The sequence below is a fragment of the Balaenoptera ricei genome, chromosome 11 (assembly GCF_028023285.1).
Source record: "Balaenoptera ricei isolate mBalRic1 chromosome 11, mBalRic1.hap2, whole genome shotgun sequence".
NCBI lineage: Eukaryota > Metazoa > Chordata > Mammalia > Artiodactyla > Balaenopteridae > Balaenoptera > Balaenoptera ricei.
Window position 1 is genome coordinate 14,011,330 of NC_082649.1, and position 24,167 is coordinate 14,035,496.

At 39.5% G+C, this 24,167-nt stretch overlaps 1 protein-coding gene across 2 annotated transcripts in view; it reads left to right on the forward strand.

The window, feature by feature from the left end:
* The window catches only part of CAP2 (cyclase associated actin cytoskeleton regulatory protein 2), a 137,163-nt gene that overhangs the window by 93,714 nt on the left and 19,282 nt on the right, over window positions 1–24,167 (forward strand). Inside the window, exons 7-8 of one of the 2 annotated variants that reach the window (XM_059937998.1) lie at window positions 5,402–5,507; window positions 17,170–17,253. In XM_059937998.1, the coding sequence (XP_059793981.1) occupies window positions 5,402–5,507; window positions 17,170–17,253 (190 nt within the window). The remainder of the gene's footprint in view (window positions 1–5,401; window positions 5,508–17,169; window positions 17,254–24,167) is intronic. The other variant, XM_059937999.1, reaches the window with a different exon arrangement.

Genomic DNA, 24,167 nt, shown 5'->3' on the forward strand with positions numbered 1-24,167 from the left:
AAAGAAGTCAGACACAAAAAAACACATATTGTATGATTCCATTTATATGAAATTCCAGAATAGGCAAATCCATAGAGACAGAAAGTAGGTTAGCAGTTGTCTAGGGCTGGGGAAGTTGGGTGGAAATGTGGAGTAACTGCTAATGGGTGTAGGATTTCTTTTGGGGGTGATGAAAATGTTCTAAAACCACTGTGTTAATGACTGCACAATTTGAACTAAACTATTGAATTGTACACCTTAAATGGATGAATTGCCTGGGATGTGAATTATATCCCAATAGAACAGTTATACTAAACAAAATAAGACAAAAACCAGCCTCAGTGTTCCCCTCCCCTCATAGAGTTTAGTCATTCTATGTTAGCAAAACAGGTCTTAGAGCTTTTAGGAAGTGCAGCTCTCGAGACAGACTTCCGCCCACCTCTTTTCCTCCTGAGGTCTCTCCCACCCTAGGAAACTTTGGTTAAATTACTGATACTCAGTAACAGACTCCCTGCACCCAGAGAACTGTGTTTGAGGCAATTGTGCCCAATGATGTAATTCCAAATGTTGCCACTTCGTGTTGGAGACTATAGAACTGTGCAGTATGAATGAGAAGAGGCAAAATGGGCATAGAGGGAACCTACCTCAACATAATAAAGGCCATATATGACAAACCCACAGCAAACATCATACTCAATGGTGAAAAACTGAAAGCATTTCCACTAAGATCAGGAACAAGACAAGGTTGTCCACTCTCACCACTATTATTCAACATAATTTTGGAAGCTTTAGGCACAGCAATCAGAGAAGAAAAAGAAATAAAAGAATACAAATCGGAAAAGAAGAAATAAAGCTCACTGTTTGCAGATGACATGATACTATACATAGAGAATCCTAAAGATGCCACCAGAAAACTACTAGAGCTAATCAATGAATTTGGTAAGGTTGCAGGATTCAAAATTAATGCCCAGAAATCTCTGGCATTCCTATACACTAACAATGAAAAATCAGAAAGAGAAATTAAGGAAACAATCCCATTTACCGTTTCAACAAAAAGAATAAAATACCTAGGAATAAACCTACCTAAGGGGGCAAAAGTCTTGTACTCAGAAAACTATAAACCACTGATGAAAGAAATCAAAGATGACACAAACAGATGGAGAGATATACCATGTTCTTGGATTGGAAGAATCAATGTTGTGAAAATGACTATACTACCCAAAGCAATCTACAGACTCAGTGCAATCCCTATCAAACTACCAATGGCATTCTTCACAGAATTAGAACAAAAAATTTTACAATTTGTATGGAAACACAAAAGACCCCAAATAACCAAAGCAATCTTGAGAAAGAAAAATGGAGCTGGAGGAATCAGGCTGCCTGACTTCAAATTATACTGCAAAGCTACAGTAATCAAGACAGTATGGTACTGGCACAAAAACAGAAATGTAGATCAATGGTACAGGATAGAAAGCCCAGAGATAAACCCATGCACCTATGGTCACCTAATTTATGACAAAGGAGGCAAGAACATACAGTGGGGAAAAGACAGCCTCTTTAATAAGTGGTGCTGAGAAAACTGAACAGCTACATGTAAAAAGAATGAAATTAGAACACTCCCTAACACCATACACAAAAATAAACTCCAAATGGATTAAAGACCTAAATGTAAGATCAAACACTATAAAACTCTTAGGAGAAAACATAGGAAAAACGCTCTTTGACATAAACCACAGCAAGATCTTTTTGACCCACCTCCTAGAGAAATGAAAATAAAAACAAAAATAAACAAATGGGACCTAATGAAACTTAAAAGCTTTTGCACAGCAAAGGAAACCATAAAAAAGACGAAAAGACAGCCCTCAGAATGGGAGAAAATATTTGCAAATGAAACAACAGGCAAAGGATTAATCTCCAAAATATATAAAGAGCTCATGCAGCTCAATATTAAAGAAACAAACAACCCAATCCAAAAATGGGCAGAAGACCTAAATAGACATTTAACCAAAGAAGACATACAGATGGCCAAGAGGCACATGAAAAGATGCTCAACACCACTAATTATTAGAGAAATGCAAATCAAACCTACAGTGAGGTATCACTTCACACCAGTCAGAATGGCCATTATCAAAAAAATCTAGAAGCAATAAATGCTGGAAAGGGTGTGGTGAAAAGAGAACCCTCCTGTACTGTTGGTGGGAATGGAAATTGATACAACCACTATGGAGAACAGTATGGAGGTTCCTTAAAACACTAAAACTAGAGCTACCGTATGACCCAGGAATCCCACTACTGGGCATATACCCTGAGAAAAGCATAATTCAAAAAGATACATGTACAACAGTGTTCATTGCAGCACTATTTACAATAGCCAGGACATGGAAGTAACCTAAATGTCCATGGACAGATGCATGGATAAAGAAGATGTGGCACATATATACAATGGAATATTACTCAGCCATAAAAAGAAATGAAATGGAGTTATTTGTAGTGAGATGGATGGACCTAGAGTCTGTCATACAGAGTGAAGTAAGTCAGAAAGAGAAAAACAAACACTGTATGCTGGCATGTATATATTGAATCAAAAAATTAAAAAAATAAAAAATAGTACTGATGAACCTAGTGGCAGGGCAGGAATAAAAACATAGTCATAGAGAATGGACTTGAGGACACGGTGGGGGAGGGGGAAGCTGGGACGAAGTGAGAGAGTGGCATGGACATATATACACTACCAAATGTAAAATAGATAGCTAGTGGGAAGCAGAAGCATAGCACAGGGAGATCAGCTCGGTGCTTTGCGATGACCTAGAGAGTTGGGTTAGGGCAGGTGGGAGCGAGACACAAGAGGGAGGGGATATGGGGATATATGTATGCATATGGCTGATTCAGTTTGTTGTACAACAGAAACTAACACAGTATTGTGAAGCAATTATACTCCAATAAAGATCTATTAAAAAATTAAAAAAAAAAAAGAAATGCAAGACAATCCGCCCTGCTTACATAAAAATAGCAGTTCAGGAAAGAACAAGCTTAAGTTGCAAAAATATGTCAGCATGAACAGCCCATGACGACTTCGACATCATGAAAGACCTCTTTACCTAGTCTTTTCTCAGAATATACAGAGGTGCCTATTCAAGACACCTAACTCTCTGCCTTTTTGCATATCACCCTTGGAGGCCATTTTTGTTTTTATCTCAGTTCTACAGCTCCTATCCTCCTCCCAGTCCCTACTTGAGTGTATCTTGGGCCCATGGGTGTGAGTGATTCTCACCAGGTGGTAGTATAGCCAAGAGGGTTAGAGGTTTCCACTTTTTTGTACATATACAAAGAGAGTATAGTATTTGCTCCTCAATGTCAGCTATTAAGTAGAAAATGTACTTCTGACAGCATCAAGGACAGTTCATTTAAACTTAATGGACCACCTGAAGAGTATGTAATACGCTGGGGAAATGCAGCCACGGGTGTGGATTTATTCACCTCACTTCGACAAGTAGCCAGACCAGTCCCAAGTCACCGTTGAGCTTCCAGGATCGATAACCCAAACAAAGCACAATACTCCACAACCACTCACTCAACACCCATTTATGGGCGCACCCAAGCCGGCTGTGTCTTCCTTCTGTGTGAGCTCAGTGAGGGCTGTGGGGTGTTGCAGACTCATTGATGAGGCATCGCCAGTGAGGCAGGCTCACTGCTGCCTACCTGACAGACAGGCCCGTGGGTGGAGGAGGTGAAAGGCAGGCTTCCTTGTGGTTTACACAGAAGGGCTGTGGCCAGTGGACTCTGCATATGTGCAACCTTTTCGACTGGCTTGACTGGTTGCTTGGCTCTTTTTCAATAAATGAATAGAGCAGGTTAATTATTTTGACTTTCTAGAGGTAAGACCTCTCTGAGTCATAATCAGTCATAATCTGAGTCACATGTCCTTCCCATAGCTTCTTACAGGGGAAGTGGAACTGAGGCTGGGTTTGCAGCTCTGGAGGTATAGTTGAGTCCTTCTCCATTTGTTGTCTCTTAGAAACTGACTTCGGGTTAAAAGGCACCATACTGTTATGCCTTATTACAAGTTTTGCTAGAACTTTCTTCAAGTTAAAATCATACTGTAATAGTTAAAAGAAAAATGAATTTGCCTGTGCAGGTTTGGATTTCATCCTTTGTTAAACTTTTTAATAGACGTGTACTGAACGTGCAGCCTGCTTTTTCTAGAATGCCTACAGACGTGTGTTGTAGGTACAACACCTGTACATATGCACATGTATGTATTAAATGACCATATATATAAATATATGGGTTTGGGTTTTGATTGTAAAAGTGAGAAAGTGACAATGAACTATTTCATAGATTTGATCATTATAGTCAGTAAATCTAAAGATGTAGAACAAAATCACACTCATGTTTTTCCTCTTTGAGGGGCAGATAATTATGACTTCAGTTCCCCATTTCCCTTTTCTTAAATGGCATGACCTAATACAGTAGGATTCTAAACATGCTCGTGGTACTTAGAGCTTTTCAAGGAAAACAGAATATGTCCAGAGACAAGTCATTACTGACAAGAGCTTGAATAATAGAGATTTCCTTCCATGATTGTCTTCAGATTAATGGCCCAGGTTTGTGATTAAATTTTTGTTAACTGAGATTTCATCATTTTCTCATTTACCACTACTTTATTCAAAGTAGGAAAAAATGTGTGAGTGGAAATAATCCAAAGGAAATGCAACTATTTTTGCCTACCTATAAATTTAATATTTCTAACAGTTCTCCCAATCCTGTATATTAATCCAGCTTTAAAAGTTGGATTAACATTTTACCACTTCTTGGTTCAGTAAAATTTGAATAAAAATACCAGTCATGCCCTGCCTTGCTTGCATTTGTCATTATGAGTATCAAATTGAAGTAATTTAAGTGACTGTCCCTTTAGAAGTATTGAGTGTTACCCATTCGTAGGAAGTCATTTTTCTTACTATAGCAACTTTCCTTATCAGCCCAAAATTCTCCAATTTGATTACACTTTCAACCGAATAAGTCCACAAATTATTAGAAAACAAACCAAAGGACGTTTTTCCTTTTCTGTACCATTCTCCTGCTTGAAAGTGCATTGTTTTTCATTTTGCATCAGAAGCAGTATAGAGAGAAATGGTCTCCCCTCCATGTTCATCTCCCCGTGAGAGATGACACAAGGATGAACTAAGTTTGGTGGATGCTCTCTCCGTGGGCTTCTCTGCTCTGCACTGGAGCTCAGGGCACCCAGCTCCTCAGGGGAGACCAGGACCACCATCCTTTCAAGGTTCTTTTCGGAATCAGTCCACACTGACTGGTCTAGAAAGACAGGGTCATCTGGAGCCTTAGTTACTGGATTGCCATGTGCTCCCCAATGTCTTTAAATAGATCCTAAATCCACTCTCTTCCGCTCTCTTTTATGACAAAGTGATTTACGCCATGTGGATTGGGTAAAGTCGTATTTGAACATATGGAGTGAGCTTCAAGCATACATCAAAGAACACCACACTACAGGCCTTACTTGGAGCAAAACAGTAAGTACCCAGCCCTCTTCCACCTGAGTAACAAAAGGTCATAAAAATATTCATTCTTGGTAGCCTGGCAATTTTAGAATTTACCTCAAGGAAAGCATAAGATAAAATATACATGCAGAAGCTGCTTATGAAAATGCCATTGTCATAGGAAAGTCTGGAAACTGCCTATATGACACAGAAAAAGAAAATGGTTGAGTTGTCAGAAGAACCCAGTGAAATACTCTGGGGTTATTACAATACCACATATGGTGGTTACATGGGAAATGATTTACCAGTCAATGTTAAGTGATAAAGTAGAATGCAAAAGTTATGAGCACTAAGACGGCACGTGTATTAAGAAACTGTGTGAGTAAAATCGAGGGAAACAAGAAGATTTGAGAATAGCTATAATTTTAAGAAGATAGAATTATGAATAGAATGTTTTTTAAATGTTTTAAATTTCCCTTTTGGCATTTTAAAGTTTACTAAGTAATATTTTTCAATACTTCGGTAATCCTAGTGCTTTGAATGGTATCCTAGTCCTAGGATAAAATCCCACCTGTGTCTGTTCCGACTTGAATTCCCGCATGAGATTCTAATCTGACTTTTGCCCTCTTCTTCACCTTGTCTCTCCTGTCTTCCCCTGTCTCACTGGCCCAGCACTACCAAACTACTTGTGAAATTCTGAACACATGCAGTGCTTAGACTGAACCAAATCAAAATGTCATTGTTTCAAAATTTGCAAGTCTCATATTGTTTAACCTTTATTGCGATGTCCTGAACATATATCATGCTGTATGACCTGAGTTCCCTGGGGAACCCTCTTCCCCAAGACTCAGTTCCAACATCATCTCTTTAAGAAACTTCCATTGAGGGGAGTTCCCTGATGGTCCACTGGTTAGGACTTGGTGCTTTCACTGCCGTGGGCTTGGGTTCAATCCCTGGTCAGGGAACTAAGATCCTGTAAGCTACACAGCTTGGCCAAAAAAAAAAAGAAGCTTCCATTGAACTACGTTGGTGCCCCGTCTGGTTTGATGGCTCTCCTCTATGCCTCCTTCATATTTTCAGTATACCTCAGTCATATCCCTTTACATATAGAATTGTAATTTTTTATGTGTTTTTGGAGCTCTCCTACTGGATTGGAAACTCATCTCTGTCTCCAGCCCCTCGCATAGTGCCTGGCATGGAGGCACTATCTACTCAGTAAATAGTTTGAACTAAATTGTGAATTAGGGTACTCTTAGGATCATCCCTGCTCTTTAAAATCTCTACACTTGCTATAAAAAGGCTTCCTGTGGAAACTTCAGTCCATTAGAAATGAATGTTACCTTTCGGTTGTCACAGTGGATGGTCTAACCAGAGTAAATGTTGAGAAGATGAAGTGGCATATTTGTGAACTCAGTTTAAAGGTAGAACCCTCACTCTCCCCACAGTCATAACCAGCAACTAACCTTCACACAGAACGTTGCTTTCAGTAGCATGGGCTTAATACCAAGGCAGAGTTTGTGATTTTTCAAAGCAGTGTAGGACTTCTACACTTGTTCCCCAACACTTGTGGTACAAATGTTAACACTGACCTCTAAAGACTGATGCTTCTTTTTATTTTCTACTTTGCCTGTTTTCTCCATAAGAAATGCAAGATACAGTAAGTTGATTATTTTTCTTCTGCCCACAACATTATGATTCTGTAAAGAGAGTTCATAAACATTTGAAGGGTTTTAATATGGAAGGGTATGTGTGGAGGTAGGTGGGTCTTTGTGTAGACTAATTGGAATTATTTTTCATACATTTCAAATGAGATGCTGTTTTGTTATAGATCAATTTGTCATAAAGGGGAATTGTCACATGTTTACCATGGAGATAGGACATCATGAGAAAACAGAAAACTAAACATCAAGAATCCTTGGATGTCTTATTATTTCACAGTAGATAAATGGAAAAGGAATGAGAATCCATTTGTGGAAAATAATCATGTCAACAGACACTGGCCTATTAATTCTCCAATAGTGCCCATGGAAAATGAATAGAAAATTACTTTTTAAATGGTTTGAATACCTTTAATGCAATGTACAAAGCTGAGTAATTATGTTTTGAATATAAAAAAGAAGGATCGGGGCTTCCCTGGTGGCGCAGTGGTTGAGAATCTGCCTGCCAGTGCAGGGGACACGGGTTCGAGCCCTGGTCTGGGAAGATCCCACACGCCGCGGAGCAACTAGGCGCGTGAGCCACAATTACTGAGCCTGCGCGACTGGAGCCTGTGCTCCGCAACAAGAGAGGCCGCGATAATGAGAGGCCCGCGCACCGCGATGAAGAGTGGCCCCCACTTGCCGCAACTAGAGAAAGCCCTCGCACAGAAACGAAGACCCAACACAGCCATAAATAATTAAATAAATAAATAAATAAACCCAAAAGTTAAAAAAAAAAAAAAAAAGAATTCAAGGTTCACGTGCAGATCAGGCCCAGAGATGACTTTAAAAAATAAAAAAAAAAAAAAGAAGGATCGATTATTACAGATAAATAAATGTAGTTGTTTTCCTTTGTTCTAGAGTGAACACTTATCTTGTCATCATGTTTGTTAGAAATATATGCTTTGTAACAATGAGTTTGAAACTTTTAAAGGCAACCCATAGTAAGAAATATATTTTACACACACACACCCCCTTCTCACAATACTAAAACACGTTTCACAAAACAATACTTTCTTTCACCACATGGAATGCATTCAGATATTTTCTTTTGTGTTTTACTTCATTTTTTTATAAAATCCTGGCTGAGACCCACTAAATTGATTCCATGATCCACTAATGGGTCACATCCCACATTTTGAAAAACATGTTATAAAACATAAATGTTATATAAATATAAATATTTATTTATCTACTTATATAAAATATAATCCTTATAGCATACATTAGGAGGTATGGATTGCCATGATAATAATGACAGCTATTATTTATTGAGCACATGTTATGATATGGGCAAAATCTATTTAAAATGGTAATCGTTATAAAGCAGAGCATCTACTTCACTTCTTTCATGGAAAAGTAGTATGATAAAGTTTTGACCAGATACTAAAAGTGAGGAATGATTATGTAAGAAAATGTTGGTTCAGTGATAACATCATATATACAAAATCTTATGGCAAACTTTAAGATATATGCATAGAAATATATTTCCTAATATTTTTATCTTCTTCTAAAGTTTGGGGTTAAAAAAAACTATTACAAAGTATATTATAAAAATTATAGTTTTTCATTTTAAATCTAAATTAGTAAAAACTATATAAAAGATTCCAAAACATAATCCTTAGAATAAATCAAACTGATTTCTTCTCATTTACTATGGCCTGTTGACATACCAGCAAAATAAATCATAAACAATTACAGCCAGTATCACAGCATTATTGCAGAGAAGAGGGAAAAGGCTATTAGAATTATCTGATCAAATAGCCTTTGGGAGGAAAAGATAAATAAAAATCATTTCATTTATTTGCCCACTTATCACAAGTCTGCAAAAAGTATGCAGAAAGGTGGGGTGTTGGCATTCATTGTCACTGCAATATTCAGAAGTTTTAAGAAATGCATTCCATCTCAATGGACAAAGTCAAAAAGCTTATGGCGACTTAACATCTCAAGTATTTTGAGTAACCATTGTTTTCTTCTATTTTCAAATTGGATTTTGAGATTTGAGCTCTATGGAGTGTTAGTGACCAACAGCATGCTGCTCTAGACTGAGTTTCCAAGCTTGCATTGCTCTGAGAAATGCTCTTTCCCTTGAGTTAACAGTTGGAACTGAACTTGCTGTTCCCACCTCCTAGCCTTTGTGTTCAGACTGCAGCTGTGCCAGGCAACTGTTGTGCCCTTCAGTTGTTCCACAAAATGTAAATCTTTGAGGCCAGCAATTTTTCAGGACAGTGATTGGAGAGAGGGTCCGTGTGTGTGCACAAGTGTGCTGGCGTCGGGGTGGGTGCGTTTTGGGGGAGGAAGCAGCTGTGGAGTAATCTATCTGGAATTTCTTGTTACATTTACTGTGGTAAATGGAATCTTCTCATTCTGTCAGCTTTTTTTCACATGACCATGGACTGGAAAGACTCTGCACCAGAAATGACTTGCAGTTTTCAGTTAGTTTAATTATTGGGAACCCTTTTCCATATTAATTTACATAGTTTCCTCAGCCCTGGGTTTCAAATGCACTTTGTTGAATAAATTGATCTCTTGGCAGGAACCCAATGGAGACACTATTATTTATCATCCCTTGCAGTTGGTCAGATTTGTAATATTCGTTGGCAGTTCCTGCAAATCAGATAACTTAAGCTGAAAGACAGAGGCCTGATCTATACGCTTATAATGACCGAAATAACTGATTCTTTTTATGAATTGTCCAGATCAGCAATCCAACTTTTATTCTGTTCTCTGTCGATCTGGCCAGGAAAAAAGGTCATGAAAATAATTCTATGAATAGGATACAGTGTGGTTGTTTTCTTAACTTTCTGGTGTGACATTTGTTGACATATTTTTGTCCTTTTATGTGTCTTTCCAAATTAGTTTTGAGAACAGCCAGGGTATAATTATTTGTAGAATAGAATAAAACTACACATAGATGAATGTGTATAAAGTCTTATGTTGTGGTGATGTAATTCTTTCTACTGATAATGTGGATTTTTTAAATCTATGCACCAGTTGTCATCCATCCTAATCTCCCCTGAGCCTCCAGTAAATGAGATCACTGGGAGTGGTCACAATTATAGACAAGGCGGGGTTTGATTTTTCTCAAAGCAGGACACTCTATGATCACTCCTTTTCCTCCAGGTAGATATTTCTTTTCAGCCTGTTTCTCAATGTAAAGGCCAAATGTCCATTAACAAAGCAGAAGTTTAACAGTTTGCTGGTGATCACATTAAAACACAGCCAGAGGGTGTCCTGACTCATAAATAATGTAGACTCTGTAGCACATGATTAAATATGTATGTCTCATAAGTTTTCAAGTCTTCTGGCCTCTCTGGTTTCCTCTTGATTTTTACAAGCAAAAACTGTCCTCAATCTTTTACATCAAAATTTTCATTTAGAACTTGTACCAAACCTGTGCCTTAGGTTTATTAATCAAGGTGAATAGGTGAAACCTCAGCTGGTGTGTTGTTCGTCTAGACCACAAGCTCACTGAATACCTCTATGGGTCTACGGAGAGTGGGTCTCTGCAGTCTACCTGACCATATCGGTGGTCAGTCTAGTCCTCACTCCTGGGTTTTTGGCTCCCTTTTGGGGCTTTGGGTAGCCAGTTCCTTTCGTTCTCCTCTGGAAGAGATCCAGACTGCTCAGAGGGAGTTAGGGGTGTCATTGACTAACAAAGGAGCTCTAAACACACAGATAATGAAGTTAGGTTGGAAACAGCTCTGAGTTCAGCCTGAAAGAGACTACAGAAATTAAACAAACGTCGCTGAGGCACCCACCTTCTATGGACCAGCTTCTCAGCAAGGTGCTGAGAATACAGAGATGGGTACGTGACACAGCAGACGCAGTTCCTGTCCACAGAAACTTACATTCTAGCTGAAGAACATAAAAATGATACAACGTGATAGAATAGGGTGCATAGCATGCTAGAGGTAAGCAAAAGCAGGGTGCTTACATAGACCAGGAAGACATGGAAGGAATACCCAATCCCGTAGTCCCGTGTGGTTCTTGGGCCAGCAGCGATAACGGAAACTTGTTAGAAGTGCGGAATCTCAAACATCACCCCAGACCTCCTGAATCAGAACCTGCATTTTAACAAGATTTCCCCAGGTGATTTATATGCATATTAAAATTTGAAAAGCACTGCTCTAGTATAGTCATGCTGGACCAAAGGAATCCAATTTGTGGGAGACTCAAGGAAGGCCATTAGTTTTTACTCATTCATTTGTTTAGCAATTCATTTACTTAATAACCATTTACTGGATACCCACCTCGTACAAAGCACACACCAGACATTGTATTAATGCTACAGTTTCTGCCATCAAGCAGCAGGTTTTAATTACAATGCAAAAAAATAAATAACAATACAAGGCCATGTTGGAAAATAAACCTTGCTAATTAGACTTCTGGGTGGGCAGGAAGGGCAACAAAGGGCTACATTTGATATGAGTCTTGTTTTGTTATGGTTTTTGGTTTTGTTTTGTTTTTATTGAAGTGTAGTTGATTTATAATATTATATTAGTTTCAGGTGTACTGATTTGGGTCTTGAAGGACAGTAGGAGTTTCCTAGGCAGACAGTAAAGGAAAGGGCAGTTCTTAGCAGAGAATTCAGCAGAGAATTGGGCACAAAGGACATGAACTAAGTACTTTGAGAGAAAAGCTGTTAGTTTTGCAGAGCTGAACATGGCAGGAGATGAGACCAGAAAGGCAAATTGGGACCATGTGGTGGAATCCTTATGTGTTATCCTGAGAAGATGGGTCCATATGTGGTGTGCGGGGTTTTTTCCTTACCCACAGGCTTTTTTTTAAATTGAAATAAAGTTGATGTACAATATTATGTTAGTTTCAGGTGTATTACATAGTGATTTGACCTTTGCACACATTATGAAATGTTCACCACAATAAGTCTAGTAACTATCATTTCCTAAAGTTATTACAATATTATTAACCATATTCCTTGTGCTGCATATTACATCCCTGTGGCTTATTTATTTTATAACTGTAAGTTTGTATCTCTTAACCCTCTTCACTTATTTTGCCTACCACTATCCCCCTCCCCTCTGGCAACTACCCGTTTTTTTCTCTGTATCTATAAGTCTGTTTCATTTTGTTTTGTGTGTTTGTTTGGTTTTTTAGATTCCACATATAAGTGAGATCATATCATATTTTTCTTACTCTGACTTATTTCACTTAGCATAATACCCTCTAGATCCATCCATGTTGTCACAAATGGCAAGATTTCATTTTTTTAATATTTATTTATATATTATTTATTTTATTTATTTTGGCTGTGCCGGGTCTTAGTTGTGGCATGCATGTGGCATCTAGTTCCCTGACCAGGGATTGAACCTGGGCCCCTGCCTTGGGAGTGTGGAGTCTTACCCACTGGACCACCAGGGAAGTCCCAAGATTTCATTTTTTATGGCTGAGTAATACTCCATTGTATACACTTGATATCTTCTTCTTACCACATCTTCTTTACCCATTCACCTGTTGATGGACACTTAGGTTGCTTCCATATCTTGGCTATTGTAAATAATGGTGCATTGAACATAGGGGTACACCATAGGTTTTTAAGCAGAAAGTTGCTCACTATAAATAATGATCTAGTAATTGTTCAGGATAAATGGAAAAGGGAAGAGACTAGAGGCCCTAATACATGCTAGGAGACTTCAGTGGATGCCAAGGATGGGATAATGAGTATGTGACCTTGAGTGTGACAATGACAATGGAATGCAAGAGATGAAATGGACACTGAGTTCGAGAACAAAAAGAGAGAGAGAAATCAAATCTAAACACAAAGTTTCCAATCTGGAAGTCTGGGAGAATAATAGTAACATCAATAAAAATAGGGATATCAACAGGAGGAGCTGGTAGAGAAGCAAGAAAAATATTCACCTGAGTTTTCACCATGTTGCATTTGAGGCACAGGTGAGATGTCCATCTAGATGGGGAGGTGGAGCAGGCAGGTGAAATGCAGGTCTGAAACTCACTGAAGGGGGAGACCTAGAGATGATAGTTAAACAGAAGAGAAGATAGAAAAAAGAGAATATGATGAAGGGTAAAACCTGGTGGGACACTGTTACTTAAGAATGGAATAAATCAATCAAAGAGACAAAAACAAGAAAAAGGAAGAGAACTAAGAGCCAAGGGTCTCAAAGCTCTAAGAACAGTGGGTTGGCTGATCAACTGTGACAATCTGGGGAGGGTAAGGTTAGAAAAAGGCTGCCAACATCTATCTTATTAGTGACCTTTAGAATGCAATTTCTGAAGGGCTGGAGGTAGATGCAGTTTTATAGAATCATGGAGCAAAAAGATTTTGTGTAATGATCTCTTCATTACTTATGGACCAGGTGTCTGACGTGATGGATTATTGCTTATAGCTTCAATTTCTGCCTTTTGAAGTTTGGGGATTATTTGTGGGTTTTATTTTTACCTTTGCTATATCTTCAGTAGAGTAAGTGTAGGTCAGAAATAAATATCTACAATTTCATACACAGTAGTTTAGAGTTAGCTGTACTATGAAGCTGTAAGCAAGCTTTTTATATTTAGGACTATTTTTATTATCTCATAAATACCTTTGAGTTTTATTGCTAGTTGATACGAATGCATAAATGTTTTTAGCGTATTTATTCTCTCCCTAAATCACACAGTAGTGGCTTTTAAAACTGCCTAATTTAATGATGAAGATTATTTTATTTACTAGGACTTTTTTATAACCAAGAACTCAAACTCTGTAAACCTGGGGGCCAGCAAGTTAATAAATGTTCCTAATTTATTTAAACCATCACCTTGGGAATATTTTAATTAAGGTGTGTTCATTTAAAATTCTTTAAGGCATAGTGTTGAAGGCAGTGGTGTAATTGGGGGTGTCCTGTTGACTACTCTCTCCTCCAACCCCTCTTAGGAAAGTCAGGAGGCTGTGGTTTAAAGGTGCAGGCAGAGGTGCTCCCCAGAGCAGAGCTGGGGGTGCCTGGATAGGAGGAGACTTTGAACTTGGCGGTCAGTCCCAGCCCAGAGCGAGCCACAATGCCCCACCGCCACCCCTCCACCCCGAGTTTTCATTCATCCCTGAGGTGCCACACCTCTGGGTCCAACCTCTTAACTCCCTGGGGAATGCCTCAAAGCCTCCACTGCCTGAGGCTGGGCCTCCCAGTAATTGCTGCCAGGGCTGTATGGCTTTATGTCCCTCCCCACCTCCAGTGAGCAAGGCAATGGCAGATGAAATTTTTGGCCCATCCTTTTTAGGATACTAAGTGATAGCAAGTCTTCCTTCTTTACACGTGAATTTTATCTTTTCAAATGGCCAAAAGCCATTGAGACCCTCTTTGGAGAAGGATTAATTCAAGTAATACTCTTTTCAGTCAAAAAGAGCAGAATACAAAGGCATGAGTGATTATTTGGTATGTGTGTTTTTGTAAACAGGTCTGAAGGCAGTCCGAAAAGAAAGTTTTGAATACTGGTAGTTTTATTAAACAAGTGTGTTGCATCAGAAGCTAATGCTTTGAAAGACAGTACTTATGTGGATCTGTAAGTTCTTGTGTGATTGCTAACAATTCAGTTGCATTTATTTGTTTTAATGACAATGTTCATGTACCCTCCTCCTGGAATCCCCTTCCTCTTGCTTCTCTGTGTCAAATCTGACTCATCCATCCTTCAAGGTCTATTTCGAATGGTCTTCTCTCCCAGAAGCCTCTCTGACCTCCCTTGCTTACTACCATGCCCTTCCAAGCTGGAAGTTATCCTTTTCCTCCACAGAACCTCTAGTACTTCTTAAAATCTGTACTTCTTTTATGATGCTTAGCACTTTCTACCTTATAAAGCAGTTACTTATTCATTTTGGTAAATATTTATGAAGCACCTACCACGTTTCAGGCACTAGGTGCATTACTGGTGACATTAAGATGAATAATGAGTGGCTTTTCAGAGCTCGGGCTCAAGACATGACCAAACCCAAATTCACAGACAAATAATTACGATATAATGTGAAGTAACATAATAAGGGTGTTCCTAATGAGCCCTTGCAATAGAGAAACAGAAAATTTCCTCTTAGGAGAGTTCCAGAAAACCTACAAAAAGAAGAGAACTTTGAGTTGAGCCTTGAAGGGTATGTAAGAGTTTTCCAGACAGTAAATTGGGGAAGAGCCTTCCAAACAAAGGCACAACCTGAGCAGAAACATGAAGGCTAAGAGCCAGTTGCCTGCTGTCAGGGAGCATGGAAGTGTCTTTTCTCTCCTCTGAGGCTGTGAGCTCATTGAAAGCAGGGTTCTTTCTCATTCTGCTTGGGATCTGCAGCAGTGACTGGTACAGGGTCTTAAATACAGACAATGTCCAAACACTTCTGCTAAATTGAACACAGTAATTGGTAATTGCATTTCTTCACAGTGAAATTTCCAGAGGCTTATTCCACTAACTACAGATGGTGTTCATTGTTTAAGAGCCACGTAAATACTGTTCCTTTATTTCTTTTTTTTAAATTTATTTATTTATTTATTTATTTATGGCTGTGTTGGGTCTTCGTTTCTGTGCGAGGGCTTTCTCTAGTTGCGGCAAGTGGGGGCCACTCTTCATCGCGGTGCGCGGGCCTCTCACTATCTCGGCCTCTCTTGTTGCGGAGCACAGGCTCCAGACGCGCAGGCTCAGTAATTGTGGCTCACAGGCCTAGTTGCTCCGCGGCACGTGGCATCTTCCCAGACCAGGGCTCGAACCCGTGTCCCCTGCATTGGCAGGCAGATTCTCAACCACTGCGCCACCAGGGAAGCCCTCCTTTATTTCTTATATCAAATGATGGTAATGGAAATGTACAATGCATTTTCTTATAGGCAATGGCAAATGCCTTCCCTGCACTTGTCCCTTGCCATCTGCATGCCCCTAATTCCCAGTTGGTATAAACTCAGGAAATACAAGCTAATATTAGATTAAGTAAAAAGGTTTTCTTAAGAAGGGATGGAGGGAAGGTGCAGATTGTCTTCTAAAGGTAAAACAAACCCTTCATAGAATATAACATAGAGCTAAGTCCAGATTTATGGGTCCAGCTTGCACCCTTGATACAAGCTGAGCTAATCACAGACACTTTCCCAGACCTTTCCTGCAAACTTTGGAACTGGAATTGAGGCAAAAGTTACTTTGTCTTTAGTGCGGCTCAGCTATAAACCTCAGGAGATGCTGATGCTTCTATTTTTTAATTTTTTCCTAAGTAAATAATGTAAATAATACAGAGCCAAATGTAAATCATCTTTATAACAGCTATCATTTTGCCTCACTCTCCACCTCTGCCGTTTACCAAGTATGGATAATTTAAGAAATACAGTTATTTCTCTATGACCCTAAAATCCAAAAGCAAAGCAGAAACTTTAATTCAATGATAGTTCAGATCTAGGCTTTTCCGGCCAAATGAAGTCACAGTCCAGATAATTCAAGCCACACGTCACTCTCAGTCTTACAACTGTTGGCTATCTATAGTTTGTCTCTTTGATGGGTATATTCTGCTATCTTTAACTCTGGAAATTTTTCCCATGGAAAATTTAATTTTATCTTTCCTTTTTTTATGAGAAATTATATTTTGAAGCTGCCAATGCTGGCAGACAAGAAGAAAAAACAATCTGGGAATCCCAGATTTGGTCCACAGAGCAGTAGCAAAAAAAGGCCAAACCAATCACTAAAGCTACTTATGAAGACAATTTATGCAAAATAGCTGGGTCACTTGAGCAAATTAGATTGTGTTCAACATATTCTCTGGAATCTGCTCTGAGGGCTTGGTCTACTTTTATCAAACATCTCTGCTTTGGGCATGTAAAACAGGAATCACCACCTATGTTTTTTGAAGGGCCACATCCAGATCTATAAATTAGGAAACAGTAAGCATAAAAACACTAAGTTACTGGTTTCCACAAACTGATATAGACTGTGTAAGGTATTCTCAGGCTGTTTTCCAATTTAAAGCTGTTTTTCCTTCTCTGAAGGGACTTTGTTTCTTGTTCTTTTTTCATCTACCGCCATATTTCACATCTCTCCAGATTATCAAAGGAATAACATACAGAGACCCCAGGAGGGTGGGGAGAAAGAGGATGAGGAAACCATCAGAAGCCATTGGCGAAACCGTGAGATTTGGGTTTTTCATTACCTTGCCTGTTGTACCTCTATCTTGGGCTAAGGGAGTTTGTCGTCTTGCCTCTGAAGAAAAGTGATCAAAATGGGCCTTACATTTCCTTCATAATTGTGGGACCATCTTTTTATTTTGACGGTATATAAGTACCCTTGGTATTTTTATGGAAACTTGAAATTCGAGTAGTATTCTGTTACCATAGATGAAATAGGAAATATTCCCTAAATCGACTTTTTAAAAATTATTAATAAACATATGCTTAAAATATTATATAGCTCTTCATTGTAATATTTTTTAACAACTCTGTTTTCTTGGAAAGGCCCCCAGAAACTTTGTTTTCATTGGCAGAAGTCTAAAAATTATAGGAAGTGATAAAAATAAGAGAACAGACATTAAAGTCACAAATTCACTTTGGTTTATACTCATGTTGTACAGGATGATTATCTGTATGTTCGTTTATGTGCAATCTTTTTTCTTGAAAATGGTTGTCTGCCAATAAAAGTGTGGTATAAATATAAATGTAAAATTTGTACGTACTTACAGAAATTGACAAATTTGGAAATGTATCAATTTCACCAAGTTCTTGATCTAAGTACAGCTTTCAGAAAATAGAAAAAAACTAGTTTTGAGGTCTAAAATATAAACAAACCCTAAACCATGAATTTGTGAAGTATTTTTACTGCTGTGAAAACTAGTTTATGTATATAGAAAGTTAGTCTTTAGTTCTGAAACTGTAGTTCTTTCTTTTAATCCCTCCCTCCTTTTGTGGTATGTGAGAGGTTTATCATTATCCTATTTATATGCCATGTTACATTAAGATCATTTGAGATTCTCCATCTTTGGAAAAACTAATAAACAGCATTGGCCAAAAGGCTCAGTTGTAAAACACTGTGAAGTCCTATAGTTTTAGCAGGTTAAAATAATAAGTCTAAGTGTATTTGTGACTGAAATGGCTTTGTGATTTTTTAACGCTTTATTTATTTATTTATTTATTTATCTTTGGCTGCGTTGGGTCTTTTTTGCTGCATGCAGGCTTTCCGTAGTTGTGGCGAGCAGAGACTACTCTTCGTTGCGGTGCAGTGGCTTCTCTTGTTGCAGAGCATGGACTCTAGGCGTGTGGGCTTCAGTAGTTGTGGCACGCAGGCTCAGTAGTTGTGGCTCGCGGGCTCTAGAGCGCAGGCTCAGTAGTTGCGGTGCACAGGCTTAGTTGCTCCGCGGCATGTGGGATCTTCCTGGACCAGGGATCGAACCCGTGTCCCCTGCATTGGCAGGCGGATTCTTAACCACTTTCCCACCAGGGAAGTCCCTAAACACTTTTAAAGTATGTAATTGGGCACATGTAATGTACCTGGAAAGCATTAAGTGTAAGCCAGGTGATTAATGGACCAGGCTGTCTCTGAGATGGACAGCAAAAGAGAGAACCTGACCAAGAAACTGAAGACAGCCATCTGTGTGTGTGCGTGAAGGGGAATTGAGGTGGTGGCCATAAGGAAAGGATGGGGGGTGGGCAGGAAACCCATAAACAGTGCCACTGCATGTCAGCTGTTTCATTTTGTAGCTTTATCTATGATCTCCACAAATACTTAAAGACGGTGGCTCAAAATATTACTATCACTAAGCTAGTTTTATAGAAGAAACATCGTAACAAAAGCTCTGCTGTGAGGGACAGAATCCATCTGTTCCAAGAGACTGTCACAGGGTATTTTGATTTTCTTGGTCTCTGCCTTTTAAGAAATTGGGAAAAATACACACCAAGATGTAGGTTGCCAGGCCTGTTCTTAAAGTTGGAGATTAATGTTACGTGTATATACATTTCTCCCTCAGTCTCTCCTTATAAGACCTGTGTCCTCTACAGAGCATTCGATGGTGTGGCCCCGGCCTAAGCCATTCTCTGGCTCTCCTGACCCCACTGTCCTGAGGAGAGCTGGCCACACCCTCCTTTGTGCTCCCAGTGTTCCTGTTCATGTGACACACGACACATATCAAACTGCATCTGCAGCTACTATTTTGTGCACTCGACACTCCCACTAGATTATGAGTTTCTTAACAAACAAGATGTATGCCTACTTCATCATACACCCAGTTCCTTGCAAGGTAGCTCTAGGCAAATGTGGAATGGACAAACGAGCCTACTTATTCTAATTCACTTTCAATCTATTAAAGAGGTTCTATTTAGACCAAATCATCTGCTACCCCTATTGCTGAATTTGAAAAATCTTAGACTTTAAAAGGTGAAAGTTGAAAATTCCCCAAAAATGTAACTCTTAAACAGAAAATCTTAGATGGAAAACTTTTCTTTGTAGCTGATTTTTTTTTTTTTTTTTTTTTTTTTTTTTTTTTGCCTAAAGAGCTATGTTTCACTTTTTTGCTTAATTTTGTCACAAAGACATAAAGCCATCTAAAAGTAGTCTATTAGTCCTACTTTCAACAGACCCAACAAAATGGAGAATTGGAGTCCCTTTTGCAGATTATTTAGATCCAAAGCTAGACTGTAGCTGAATTAACTGGATAACTAAGACAGTGGTATGGGCTGTGGGAGATAGAAGTGGTTGTTAATTACATGTGTCAAAACAATGTGGAGATTTCGTTTAAAAACTAGAAATAGTTTCCCTTTCAGAATAAAACCTAAATTCCAAAGTAATAAAGTGATAAGTAATTATTTCAAGTGACATTTAATGGAAAAAATTCTGATGCACATTAGTACATAAATATATTCCATGTAATACAGTTATAGAATTTTATATATATAGTATATATAACCAAAACATTACGAGCTTTCCACATGCCACATACAATGGTTTCATTATTTCATAGTTATAGTTCATATATTTAAAGGCAGAGGAAGCGGCTGTTCCCAGGACAGTTGAAATTAATTTAGAGAAAGGGATTTGCAGACGTTTTAAAAAGTCTTTGTGCCGCCTCTACCCCGACTCCAAAAGAAAAAAAGTAAATAATCAAACATCTGCTCTCAAAATTAACCTTAATAGAGCTTTCAAAAGCAGCATTTTTGGGTTTTGTGCTGTGTTCTTACAACATAAGTGAACGCTTGCACCCTAAATATGGCCACTTAAAATCATAAATGGCCTGCTTTTTTTTTTTTAAGTTGGAAACTATTGTTACAATGGCTTTAATAAAATGCGTTTTTCAGTTGTTTCCAGTTTGGGGTCTAAGATACTTCAGACTCATTTCGTCAGGATAAGGTAGCGTCTTTAAAAAGCATCTGTGTGGGGATCGCTGCTCCTTCACTCAGGTTAAGCCTTTCCCCCTTCGACTTCCTTCATTTCGGCCCTCACCTCACCTTTACTCTCCAGTCTGTGTGACCTTGTGCAAGTCACAGGATATCATAATTCTGTAGGTCCTGAGTTTTTAGAAGTGTAATTCTACACTGTAGAAGTAAAATTGTTAGGGTAAAACACAACATCAAAGATTGTTTTATTAAGGGTTCTTTTAGAAGGACCGGAAATACTCAGATAATTTGCAAGGGAACGGCATCTTTTATTAAATGTCTTTTATTCTGTATGTGTAGATCTGACCCCAGAGCCTCTATTCCAGGAAGTGAATGCAGTCTGCAACCTAATTAAAGGTTATCCCCTGTGACTCTCCCAGGACCCTCTCAGGTTCCTGGTGCAGGCTCAGAGATAAGGTTGCCCACTGGAAGTTTCCGTCTGTATCCCCACACGGCCTTAACTCACAGTGTGAGCTGGGCCAGATCTGCCCCCTTGCCAGTGCTCCTTTCCCCTCTTAGCTAGTCTTCCCACAGGGCCCATATCCCATTGAGAGTAAGAAGCAGCAGATCCCTCAACAGGCAACCGAGGTTGTAGGCTTGATCTGACCCACTACTTCTCATTCAGTCTAGACAACCTGGTGCATTACCTCTGCCATGAGATTTTATCTAAGAATAAATCACACCCAGGGGCAATGCCCTTAAATCTCCAGTCCCCCGGGCAGGGGGGCGGGGGGCAGGTCCCCATCCCAGAACAACTTGGACACTAGGCAGGAAACTGAGATTTGGGCGCAAGTACCCCATTACTGGCACCAGTGGGTACTCAGGAAAAGTGAATAAGGCAAGAGTCCAGTTGCTAGAACGCAGGCACAGAGTCAGAACAAACTAGCGTCCAGGGTGACTTGATGCTGAGATGCCAGTGTCAGTACTCAAGACATATCCCCATGGGATCAAGGCTGGCTCCAGAGTTGGCCATAGGAGCCCAGTCAGCTGCTAAGGCGTTAGAGGGAGGGAGCAAGGAGTAGTGGAGATAAAAATTAAATTATTACACCGCCTCCCAACACTTCATGTATATTTAAGCCAGAGGCCCAGGAGCAGCACTACATATGCGTAGGGTCGCCCATCCCTCTGGTTAATTTGACTAGTGACTTTTTTTTTTACGTCTGAATACAGCATAAAGGATTTCCCTGAAGAAGACTTTAGAATCAAGCAGATATGTGCTTGAATTATGTCCCTGCCATTTACTGGCCATTTAATATTGGGTCAGCCTTTCTGACTTCCTGCTTTATTTTCTGTGAGAGGGGGATTTCAATCCTAGTAATGTGGTTGTGATGACTCAGATGAATCTCAGCACAAAGCATGCAGTGGTTGTTCCCAAATTTGTGTGCACATTGGAATCACCTATAGGGAGCTTCAGAAAATGCCCATGTGCTGCCTGCCTCCCCAGAGTGTTCCTGCCGCGTGGCCTAGGCTTGGGAACTTCTAACAGATCCCCAGATGATTCTGATGTTCGGACAACTTCGGGAACCCCTTGGCACAGAGCCTGTCCTACACTGAGCATTAAATATCTGTTAGATGAGTGGAAACAACCAGTGCCTGGCACGTATGAGCTTCTCCAGAATTCTTGGCTCCCTTCCCTTCCCTGCCCCTCTCGCCTCTGTTTCACCGGGATGCCTGAAGACAGTGTCGGGCTGTGATTCCAGTCCGTGCGGCTGCCGCTTATGCCGGGCACATGAGAACGCAGAAAGCTCTGGTCCCACATGCCTGCAGGAGGAGAAGAGGAGGCGAAGATAAGTTCATCACAAGGGGCAGCCCATGAGCGCCTGCTAAGGGACTTTCTGAGTTTGCTCTCGAGGACACTGTGTACGGTAAAGCCCCTCAGCACTGCTTGTCAAGTCACCCTGGAAACTAGAGCCCAGGCGTGTGCTCTCACTGGGGCCGATGCAGGAATGGGCCAGAACGCACAACGGATAAGCCAATGGCAGAGTTTCAGCTGGTCCTGAGTTCTCCTTTTTTTGGGGGGGGGAGGTTTTAGAGTCAACACTTGTTGCAGTAAATCCTTTGTTTGGTGTTCCTGGGTCAGCCATCTGAATGTATCAGAGTTCCAAGAAGTTGAATATGTGGCTTATTGGTTTCAGTGTCCTTTAATGGCTCTTGGAGAGAGCCATTAAAGAACGAATGCTGAGAGCTAGGGAACCATCTAAGTCATTCTAAGATTTAGAAGCCGGTGTCATCTCCCCTTTCCACAAAACAGGAGAACTTTAAAGCTGCAGTGTTTCAGATGTGGGAGAGGAGCCTGGCCCTTTGCTGACTATTTGAGTTATTATGTGCTTATGAGTAAAAGTAATATGTCGTGGCTCTAAGTGTCTGGAACTGGAATATTGTTTGATGTGCAAAGCTTATATTTTACACTTTATGATTCAGAGCAAATGTTCAAATTTCACCCCAGTAACATAATAGGAAATATTTAAAATGCTAAAAAAAAAAAAAAAATTGGTCAGTCTCAAGAACTGTGCAGTCAATTTCTGCTTGGCCCAAGGATCCTGATGGAGTCAGTCTGTTTTTCCTTATAAACCAAAAAAAATATCACAAATTATCATTTCGGGAGACAAGACCTCCAGCCTACTCAGTTTTTAAGATGTGCATTCTCAGTAAGAGAAGAACCTTTTATTTTCAGGGTAATTCTACACTTAATAGGGATTGTATAAGTACTTTGAAAATAGTGTGGATTTTTTTTTTCAACTGAAAACTACCACAGATTAAAACTTCCTGATATTGACACTTTGTAATACTGCGTTGTTTATGAAAATAAGGATCTGCTGTCATTGTTAATATTTAGCACTTATGTGATGTTTTACATATCGTATTTGGTATTGAAAATATATAAGCCTCAGGCACATTTTCATCACTCTCAATTTTTATAGTTTCCGTTTTTTTACTTGAATTAACTTCTCATTCTTTATCATAGTCATACAGTTCTACTTCAGGGTTTAAAAGTAATATGGTACATAACACAAGGTTATTGTATATGTGTGTTTCTATCCTACTAGTTTTAAGCTCTGTGACAACGTCGTCTATGTGGTCCTCTCAAAACATTGAAACAAATCCCTCTATTGTCTGTCACCTTTTACTGACATTTGAATTTGTTAGAACTTCATATTGAAAACAAGGATTGCACTTCATATAGCAGAGAAAAGAATAAGCATAGGTCTTGCTCAGGCAAAATACAATTTTCTCTGGTTTACTAAAAGTCAGCATTAGATGAACCAAACCGTCAGAAGCATCCGGACCCTGATCACCTTCATGTTTGACAGGCGTCCAGGTCACACGTGGTCCTCCCTTGGGGTTCGGTTTGAGGCGTGCATACTTGAAAAATGAGTTCCAGAGAAAGAGTTTCAGTATCTCTTTCTTTAGCTGCTCAAAAAACTAACCACTGAATATTTTTCCTCTCTCTCTCTCTCTCATTGGTGGTTGTAATTCCCAGTGTCCCCGAAAGAATCCTCTTACTAGTTGGACCACTTTTTTCTTATGATTATCAATTGGCCAAAGTCCAGTTTCATTCATATCCTGAGCTTTGGACGTGAACCTGTGAATATGGCTTTGTTTGCCTCTGAGTTGGCAGTGTGAATCTGGCACATGCAGTTTCTACTGACAGGGTTATACAGCTACGTGATGCTCCGTGTTCC